This window comes from Oxyura jamaicensis, chromosome 3, assembly GCF_011077185.1.
Source record: "Oxyura jamaicensis isolate SHBP4307 breed ruddy duck chromosome 3, BPBGC_Ojam_1.0, whole genome shotgun sequence".
In the NCBI taxonomy this organism is placed as follows: Eukaryota; Metazoa; Chordata; class Aves; order Anseriformes; family Anatidae; genus Oxyura; species Oxyura jamaicensis.
The window spans coordinates 28,951,015-28,961,248 of NC_048895.1; the positions used below are offsets into that span (position 1 = coordinate 28,951,015).

At 44.1% G+C, this 10,234-nt stretch overlaps 1 protein-coding gene across 2 annotated transcripts in view; it reads left to right on the top strand.

Annotated features, from left to right (window-relative positions):
* BABAM2 (BRISC and BRCA1 A complex member 2) overlaps positions 1–3,989 on the top strand; it is a 168,112-nt gene extending 164,123 nt beyond the window's left edge. For both annotated transcript variants that reach the window (XM_035320764.1, XM_035320765.1), the window contains exon 12: positions 672–3,989. In XM_035320764.1, coding sequence (XP_035176655.1) covers positions 672–735 — 64 coding nt within the window. In that variant the 3' untranslated portion in view covers positions 736–3,989. The remainder of the gene's footprint in view (positions 1–671) is intronic.
* The last annotated feature ends 6,245 nt before the right edge of the window (positions 3,990–10,234 follow it).

Here is a 10,234-nt window from a genome sequence, read left to right on the forward strand (position 1 = left end):
TTCTTTACATCTTATATAAACTACTGCCATCAACAATGACTCTGTATTGCGTCAAGGTTGCTGTACAGAGACAGATGAAGAGCTTATCTTCTGTACGTATTCTGACTTTTCCTCATGATTTTGCTGCTCCACTGACTTGGCTGTCTTTGGGCCTTTGTTGCCTTATGTGAAGCTTTCTTTAACATAGAAAATGACATTATTATCCCAGAAACACGGTAAACATCTACATTATCAAAAAATCTGATATAAAATGCTGCAGGCATAACCACACTTGCGACTCCTCTGAGCATTTCTCACTTTTACAGCCTTTCAAAGGTGCATTTTCCAGTTCATAGCAGAGTTTATTTCTGGAACTTTGCATTGGATGAAATACGGATGCTGGATGAGGCTGTTCTGGCAGCGTCAAGTTGCTGATGTCGACCACGCTAAGAGCTGTGTGGCGTGTTGTTTGTGGTGAGGCCACTAAAGAACGAAGTACTGCTGGATCTAGAAAGCTGCAGTACATGGATCTGCTCTATGCTAAACACTTGTAAGAAAAGCGCTACCCATTTATGAGTTGCAATAATGGGCTGAACGCTGCAACTTCATGCTTCTCTTTGTTAAAACTTGGGCTACCTACATACACCATACACTCCCTCCTAACCATGAATTTTCTTTTTTTTTCCCACCAGGGCGTATTTCAAAACATTTGTCCCTCAGTTCCAGGAGGCAGCATTCGCTAATGGAAAGCTTTAGGTAGCCTCGGGCATTGAGATGATACTGGACAGATCTCTTCAGTCTACGCTTGTCAGCACACAAGAAGAATTCCTGGAAACGGGCTGGACTGGCTTGATAATTTCTAGCCTCTGAAACGGATTTGGTAGCTTCAGTTTTTGTCAAATTGATGAAACGATGACCTCAGCTAGCACGCTCAAAACCGAGTGTTTGATATTCATCCCATCCCTTTGCCTCTGCCACTGCCATTCCTTCACATATCTACTGGATTAAATTTAAAAGCGTGTGTTTTGATGTGATAACATTTTCTGGTGCCAACAGTGTCCTATATGTCATACCTTGTTTGCTTGTCTTCAGAGGGTGTTAATTGGATTTTTTTTTTTCACAGAAATTTGTGAAATTTGTATATTTAGTTAACATTTCCAGCTTATCCTGAGAAAATCTAAAACTGCCGTATGTACCAGAAATGCCTAATGGACTGTACAGTGCCATATTCTGCCTTGGATGTTGGCATCTCACCGTGGTTCTTCTTCTCACAGGTATGAGTATGAGTTGCACAGTTCAATTCTCAGTGCCTTTCAACTTGGTCTGATACTAATATGGCAGGGGTTTGGAGCTGTGATTTTTTTAATTATTATTATTATTTCAGTTGAAAGCTCATCTTATATTAAGTCCTGTGCTTTTATGCTTTGTTTTTATTTCCAGTTGCACACTTTCAGTGTTTTACTAATGAACTCCCTTTGCTTTTATGAAAAAGTTTTAGTACTCCAGTACAAATGCTCATAGAGCTAGTTATATAAATTGGTATAACAAAATAATGCTCTCTCGTAGACCTGTAATTTTTCCAAGTAAGATAAATACTGCTAAGAAAAAAACTTTGAACAAACGAGTGAGCGATGTCTTGGAAAATAACTAATGAAATAATGTAGGGTTATAGATAGTTAGCTTAATGCTTAAGTTCAACATGTCTTCTCAGAAATAATGTAAGTGTATATAACTGGAAACATTACCTCCCCTCAGTCTTAAATGCCAAATGCAAAATTCCACCTATTCATCCTTTCTTTCATGCTCGTGTCAGGCGCACCAGTTAGGGCTAACGGACACGGTGTCACTTCCCAAATTAATTTGTAAATAGACATGGGGACTTTCCAGTAAGGAATGAAATGAGCGGTCTGCGTTGCTTATAAATGGCACATGGAAAATGTGCCCCACTTCTGCTAAATATAAGGAACTAAATGAATAGTATGCAGATGATACAGTGGCACTGAAAAACATTGCATTTGAAAATATTCACCATATCACCACTATCTGCTCGTGTAATGAAATCTCATCAAATTAATGGATTGGCAGTGTTGTACCCTTTGTAAAACTTGTTATTGTACATTAGAATCACAGCTTTCCAGTGGGATGTCCACCTAGGGGATATGGATGGGTCTTGAGCAGTGAAGCTTAATAATTAAAAATTATGCAAATTAGTTGCCTCTAGAAACTACAGGTATTTTTAGCTAGTTTATAGGCAAAATCTTAGTTTATGTTTAATACTGAAGTTCTTGACTGGAAATTAAGCTGCAAACAAAATCAGAGTTGTTACTGCAAATTACTGAGAAAGGGGACATGTTCTGTCCTGTGACCCATCTCCATGTGACTGCTGCTGCATTATCTGAGGGCTGTAAACAGCTCCAAAGGTCTGAGGCTGAATTCTCCCCGTGGAGGCATCGCATTAGGCTTTTGCATGCAAACCAAGTCTTACAGCAGATGTGGAGGGAAATGGCTTTGTGTGTCAAGCAAAAAACATAGCTGAACAAGCTCAAATGACTGAAAACAGGCATTGCTTAGTGTATTGGGACAATCTCAAATCTGCATTTCTTCAGGTAAAAATCAAAGCCTCACACACATACGAATAAGCTAACTCTTGTGAATTGGGAGGGAAAAGGAGGACAGATAAGGAAAAGCGTTCAAAGTCTTATAGTAACAATCTCTATTACCTTCAAAAGGAAAAACAAAACTCAAGTTGCATCAGTAGATCCCTGGAACCTTACGTTTTATAGCACTGTCTTTGATTCAGTGTTGCAATGACTGCCCCATGAACTTAATTGATTGCCCAAGTGGCACCAGTACTTTTTTAATCTTTTCAGACATTGCCAAGATGCTTTCAAAGGCTACCAATTCCAAAATGATCCAAAAGGAGTTGCACTCCTGGATGAACATTTTCAACCAAAAATGCATCCTTCACCTCAGTCCTCAGAATTCTGGACTGTTGTAGTACTAAGGTCTACGTGTTCCAGGAGCCATGTAAGAGAGGACTTTGAGGATATAGTAAGCCTAAATCAACAATTCCTCATGTTATTCAATAACTTTATACCAACTTTTCACTAGCATGTATGGAAATAAGCCAATGGTTTCAGTTTTAATTTTACCTCTTGCAGCTGGTACTATTTGGCCAAAAAAAATGAGGTAGAAGGGTTGAGAAACTGATCCGTTTGTTTTTGAGATAGTCTGCAAGCCTAACAATTTTCAGGTTAGAAAAAAAGGCATTTTGCTTGTTCTGAATGAGCATTTTCTTTATTTCAAAGCCACCCTGCACTCTGACGCACCCAGCAGTAGTTTATGGAGGAGCCCTTCCTGGGTTGTTCTCAGGGTGGTTTGTGGGTGTTAGACCAGTACAGGTAGGGCGTTAGGAGGAAGGACGTGGAAATGAGCAAGCTCTTCTCTTCAGATTATGTATAAATGCTAAATCAGAAAGGAGATTTAGTCTGGATAATTTCATACCAAATCAAGTATGGATTGAAGCAATTTAAGTTAGCCACAGGAGCTGTGATCTGATAAGGTGGAGTTAACTCTGTCATACTCTGTTTTCTGATAATAGCCATTATGGCCACTTTAATGGAGATGAAACTTTCGGCTCTTTCTCTCCCATTATGTGATATATGCAATTAAAAGGAGCAGTTGGACCTAAGCTGATTCCTGTGGTTTCTTAGAACAACAAAACAGGAGAAAAACAGGGATGTTACAAACATGCTGAAAAGCCTCAGTTCTACTCTGTCATGATTTTAATTGATAGAACGCAGTAAGCCTGTATTTACTATTCCCCATCAGTGTACAACTTTCTGACAGTCCTTCAAAGTGTAGATGTAAGAGTCGAGCTTTATTCGTCTGTATGCGTTGCATCCACTGTGCTAGAGGTAATACCAAAACTTTTAGACTCCAAGTTTATTTTGTGAACTTGCTGAAAAGACTGGACAAGCAGCTGGAAGAATAAATAAAAGTTAACAATACTGCATGTGGTTTGGCCTTCATTGATCTTTCTGTCACGCTGGTCATTGCTTTGTTGATCAGCATGCTTTGTTTGCTGAATCGGCAACGTTTTCAGCATCATCTGCGTCCTTGAACATCCTCCCATTCATATACGGAATAAATTTGACTCAGTTTTTCAGAAAAAAAATCATTGCTAGAATTAGCACCGATCTCCTACGCATTGTTAAAGCCTTACTAAGCATGTTTTTCTGTGTATTTTCTTGTTCTCATCCTGTCTGGCACTTATGGCAATCAGCATCCTTGGTGAATCAGTCAGGAGACTGAAGTCTGCACTGAAGCACGGTGCCGTGAGTCCTTCTTCAGGTGATTTCACGGGAGGAGACTTCTCAAGCAGGAAGGGATGGAACGGGGCTGGTTGTTCTCCTTCCAGCTGTGCCCCCTGCTACAAGACTGGGCTTTTAACAGAGGTCAAAAACCTGCTCAAGTAGTAAGTAGGGACAGCTGCTTAGCTGCATCGTCAGCCTCAGCGAGGGGAGCTGGTAGAAACCTGCAGTAGCATGCGAGAGCTGCTCCTGCTGGTCCGAAATGCTTTACTAATACCGAGTCTGAGTGGCAGCGGTAGGTGAAGATGAAAGGGCAGTGGAGCCCTCTATCTAATTTCTCGCCCTTCCAGCTTTGTGAGAAAGGCGTGCTGCAAGAAGGTACCAAGCTTTGGACACAGCTCCTGGCCACGACTTAATTACAGGCTGCTGTCCTTGCCCTGTGAAGCAAATGAAATCTGTGACAAAAGAGACGGCCAGTGAACGCTCCTCCCTTAAATTACTTACCTCTCTGCAGCGGGTGCATTGTAATGCTCAGTAAACCTGAAGGTAACACTGTTTTGAATGTCTTAAATGGTACTGAAATCCCTTAAGTCATCTCCTTTGCAGTTTCCCTCTCCAGGTGTCTGTGATGTCCCGGGACAGTCTTGTTGTCTTCTTACTACTTGCTGCTATTTTGAGCAAGCGTGAGTTTTTTCGTTTTAACAAAGCAGGCTGGTGTATGCCACTGTCTTCTGGCCTGCACTGAATGCGGAATGATGTGCTGTAAAAAACGTGAGCCTTACTGTAGAGAGTGGTTTTATTTATTAAGCTTAGCGCTGTATTCTCCACAACAGAATGGTTGTGAGGAAATACTCGAGTGCTTTCCATCTTTTGCACTGAATTTTAGCTTAACGCACATCTTAGCATCAGCAGGGGGAAAGTGTATTCCGAAGGAAGCCTGCACCGAATTAAGCCATTGATCGGGTTGTATCTTTTCCTGTTTGCACTTGGAAACAATAGATTTTGTCCCTTTGGTGGGCAAAGCCAGTAGCAGCCTGAACAATGCACATCATCAGCTGTAATTTTTTTCCACTGACTTGTGTGGATTCGAGCATAATTTCAAGCTTTGTACTGGGGGGAAGTAAACAACGCAAATATCAGCAACCTGCAAGCGATTTTAGCTATGTATGAAGTAAAAGGCTAGCAGTCTGCTACACCGTAGAATTCCTGAGTTCTTGCAGGATATTTTGAAGCACGTGGCCTGAAAAATTCATGGCGTGTAGGTGATTTTAGTCCTGCTTTTCCTATTCTCTTTCCTGTCTTAGATTTAAAAGCACAGTTCTTGGTTCCAAGGCACTGCACAAACACCATTTTGTTAAAGTGGTAGTTACCAAGCAAAAAAAAGGCAGGGGGGAGGCTGGGATCAGCTGCTGAAAATAGGCCTTAAATCATCAAGAAATCAACAAAGGAAGCGAGGTTTGGCGGCTGCCCTGCCACTTGCTGAGTCTACAATATGGGCCTTCAAATGTGTCCCCAGTGCAAATTAAAAAAAAAATGCTTTTTTTTTTTTTCTTGCAGTGATAAAGAATAAATACAATATTAAGCAACAGGAAGTAAAGCAAGCATTTAATTGCGGGCATGAAAAGCAAAATTCACACTAGAAGCCTAATGTTATTTGTTCCTACAGCTCCCTGGATTTCTCTTGTCACCAGAGAGGGTGAAGGATTAATGTGTCTTGCTACAGCTGCCTGTGGTGAAAATTGATCCTTGGGGTGCTACATGTTTTCATCAAACTCTATTTAAACGCTAATGATGCTTTTTCTGTCCCCAAGGATGGCAACACCGTACCAGTGAAAAGCAAATCTTAGGCTATCAGGGGTTTCTATTCCACTGCTGCTCCATTTCCAGCCCTCGATTTGGGTGGAGCGAGCGCTTTTTAAGCCATCCAGCCTGCCAGCAAGCAGGGTACATTTTATTTCCTCAGTGTTTATTCAAAATGATTCAAGCTGATTATAATTTGACATCTTGTTTCCTTTACCCCACTGTCCCTTACAGCAAAAGGGTTTTTTTTGGTATTTCTTTGGAAATCACAGCCGTCAAGTTTATTTGTGCCTTTCAAAGGGAATTTAGCCCTGGTGCCGGAGCAGCAGCTCGAGGTTGGAGCCTTCAGCTCATTCTCTGAACTGCACAGTCAGCAGCAGCACAAGCGTCGCGCACCCCTCCCAGCAAACCTCACGTGAGCTTGTTCTGACGGGAGGACAGCCAGGAGTGACAAAAACCCCAGCCTTTTTTTTCCTGCTCCTCAGACTGCTCGCAAAACGCCCGGTGCTCATCCGGTTGCTGCACGTAGCTTCGTCTGCTGCTAGGGACGGGACCCCCGCTCCCCGTTGGAGAGGTGATGGGTTACTGCTTGCCTGGGGCTGGGGTCCTTTCTGCACCCGGCGGGGAAGCTGTGCCAGAGGGGAATTGTGCCCCGCTGCCGAAGCAGGGCATTGCCTCTCGAGCCTTGATAGGGAAAGGCAGCTGCAAAATCCAGCTGCAACTCAAGAACAGCCCTGCCAGCTAACGGTGATTTCTTGTGTGTTTTGGCCTACCGAGCCTACTCTGTCTTCTGCTGCCTTACGGCTCCCAGAGAGCGGATGCAGCAGAGGAGTTTCTCCTTGCACCTCCAGTCCTAGAGGAACATAAAAGGCTCAGAGCTGTTCACGATCAGCTTCCCAGCTGAACTCTTCTACCCTCATTGTGAGAAGGGGAAGCAAAAAGGTGAAATAAAAACCTGTGTTGCAGAACCAGTTTGTTTCAGGCATTTCTTAGCCCCTTGGTTTGCTTCCACGGCTGTTTTAGTATTGCTTTCTAGTGAAAAGGATACCATAGTACATGGCATTTGCTGCACACGTCCCTCCATCCCAGCTCCTCCGCTTCCCTCGGGGCTGTGGACGTGAGCTGAGGCGGCCAGGGGTGAAGCAGGGAACAGGATGGCATTTTCCGGTTTCAGCAAGAAAGAGGGGAGCTTGGGTCAACGAGTTTGTGCTGCGAGAGCTGGACTCATCTTCTTCTGAGCACCAGTGGCACTTGTAGCCAAGAAGAAATAACAGCTCCTGTCTAATGGGGTCAGATAGCTTAATGGAGCGGTTTCCGCACGGTGGTGGCTGTATAATTACACACTGGGCCGTGGCGTGTCTGCTTCTAATAGCGCCCTGGACTCTTGTGAGTGACTCAGCTGCTGCTTGAGGCTAATTATGGGCAAGCTGCGTGAAACCCCCCGAGCTGATCCTGCCAGCCTCGCTTCCCCTGGCTGGGGACTCGGCACCGAGGGGGGTTGCTCAGCGCAGAGCTGGGCAAATGCCTGCTCGTGGGGAAGGGGCTGTGCAAAGACAGGCTCTGAACCACGCACGGGTGCCTGGTTCGAAGAGGGGGCTCTGTCTGTCGGGACATGGCTCATGCGAGCCTTGTTCCTCGCCTCTGGTCTTAGCTGGAGCTGGGGGGTTGCAACGCAGCTTCAGTAATCTATTGGGTTGGTTTCATGGAGCGCTTCTTCCGTGTTTGTAATAGCCATTTTGTTGCATTTAGCATGATTTTTGTTGTGATGCTTTAGAAATGGATCACGTATTTGGCCCTTTGTAATACTAAGCAGTGTACTCATCCCTGTGACATACTCTGGCAGAAGGGTCTGCACATTAACTCTACTGTACCAAGTGTTATTTATTCTCTCTGCTCCAGAGGTGCTGTGAAGGAGACTCAAGAAGCAGCTCATATACTTGAAGGCAGCACAGAAAAAAAAAAATGTGAGAACGCTCTGGAGATTACCAGCATCGCCTCAAGCATTATTTGTACAGACCTGATCTTTGCTAACAACAACTACAGATTTTAAAGCGTTTGCAGGAAAGAAGTAACAAGGGTATACACACGTCTAGTGCTATATGCACAGGCTATGAGGAGCTGCAAGAAGCTGCTAAAATGAATTCACAGGGAGTTTCATGGCTCCTTATATCAGGCTCTGTCAGGTTATGTTTGCGGGGAAGTCTTGTCAAAAATCCTTCTTCCAAAAGCAACATCATCATAGGCAAAAATCTCCAGGATATCCAGCATGGGGGGAGAGAGCATTTCCAGCAAGAGGCTGGGGAATCTCCTTGGGAAATTTTGAGACATAAGCAGGCAAAGCTGTGGCAGTCCTGGTGCTGGGGATAGCCCTGCTTCAAGCAAAAGGCTGGACTAAATGACCTGCAGACACGCGTCTCGGGCAACTTTCATGTCATCTTTTTTAAAACCTGAGATACAGATCTAAGCACAACCTGATATTATCTTAAAAGCTAGTTCAGAGTCAATAGCAAGTGGAAAAGGAAATGAGAAAAAAATAGTGAGATTTCAGAAGTTCACTGTTTCTAACCATTTTCAGATCTTAGAAGTGCAGAGACATAAATTCAGTACTTTTTTGGTCACTTGTCTGGTGTTAGTAGGGACCACTGCAAAAACGTAGCTGGTGTCTCTATAATACGGTGCTCTAAATAACTGCCTGAGCTGGTTCTGAGCAGAGTAGCCTGAGTACTTAAGTGCTATGGCCATATTGCATCATCCCTTCTTTTTTGACTTTATGAAAGGTACCTTGATGTTGCCTTGAAAAAAAAGCTGCGTTTGGATTTGAAAGTCAGCTGGGCGTCTGGAGCCAATGCTCTCCGTGTACAAAAAAACAAGCCACTTCTTCAGCAAGGGTTTCAGGCTGGAAACAGGTCCAATATGCATTGAATTCTTATTGTTTGGGGTCTTTTATTCTATTTAAAGAGCATTTCACAAGCAGGAAGGAGTTAAAATTGAGTGCAGTGAGCTGCTTGGTGGGCCACAGGATCAGGCTGGACTGGAAGCCAGCAGGAGTCTGTACACGCGCACACCTGAGGGGCCTGTTTGCAGGGAAGTTTGCATTTTACGTCTGACATCTTGCTATAGAAAAATAAGAATTGTTTTGAGGTTTGTCTTTGCGCCTGGTCCTGCCACTCAAGATTAAATCTCGCAGACAAAACAAGCTGTTTGGGAGGCGGACCAAGAATGCCTTTACAGTGAAGAAAAATATAAACACTCAGCCAACTGTGATTAACTATTGAATGCAAAACACTCCCTGGGTTTTGTTTATTTGTAGACTGTAGAGAAATCTCCCAAACGCTGCCATGCTTTCAGTGTGAAAACACTCCAGCCTGTACAACCCACTATTGCTGGGGGAAGGAAAGGATTTTGTCCATTTTGCCGCGAGCTGTTTCTCGAGCGCCTTTTTTTTTTTTTTTTTTTCCTCCAAATGTGTTGTTTATTTGGTTTTGCAAAGGCGTTGTACCCAGTTTCCTTTCATTGTGCACAGTCCTGCCTTCAGCTGCTTGCACCTGAGCAGGGCTGCAGCTCCCTCCCCTCCTGCTCAGCTCGGAGAGGCTGAGGGTGCCTGGTGCCACACCACACACGGGCTCCTGACGCCCTCTGAACATCGTCCAGGTGAGCACGGGGAGAAGCCGTCAGTAAGAAAGACCCAAAATGTGCCTATGAGCAATTGCTTGTTGCCGGCAGGCAACTCGGGGCATCCCCAAACTTGGAGGCAGCTGCTGGAATGACGACAGCATGCAAAGAGCCCGAGCCCTTTGCAGAGTGCTTTATGTGTGCATCTGCTTCTTCCTGCTATCAAGGTGATCGTGTTCAAGTTTGTGGCCAAATCTAGATTTTAAAGAAGAGAAAGCAAGCAAGCCATGGCAGCTGGACGGAGAAGGGGGGCAGCCGTGCTGCTGTCGGTCAGGGAGCAATACTGCTGAGTGTGGTGAAACTCTCCTGTCCTGGGAGGCTGACTGCAAAATGCAGCTTGTAAATGTGGAGCACATGTTTATATGAAGCTTTTTCTAGTTTTATAATCCAACGCAAACCAAGTGTGAGACAGCTGGAGCAGCGTGCCTTCTGAGTGCTGTGTTTGCATTTGAGAGACTGAAGGTGGAAGC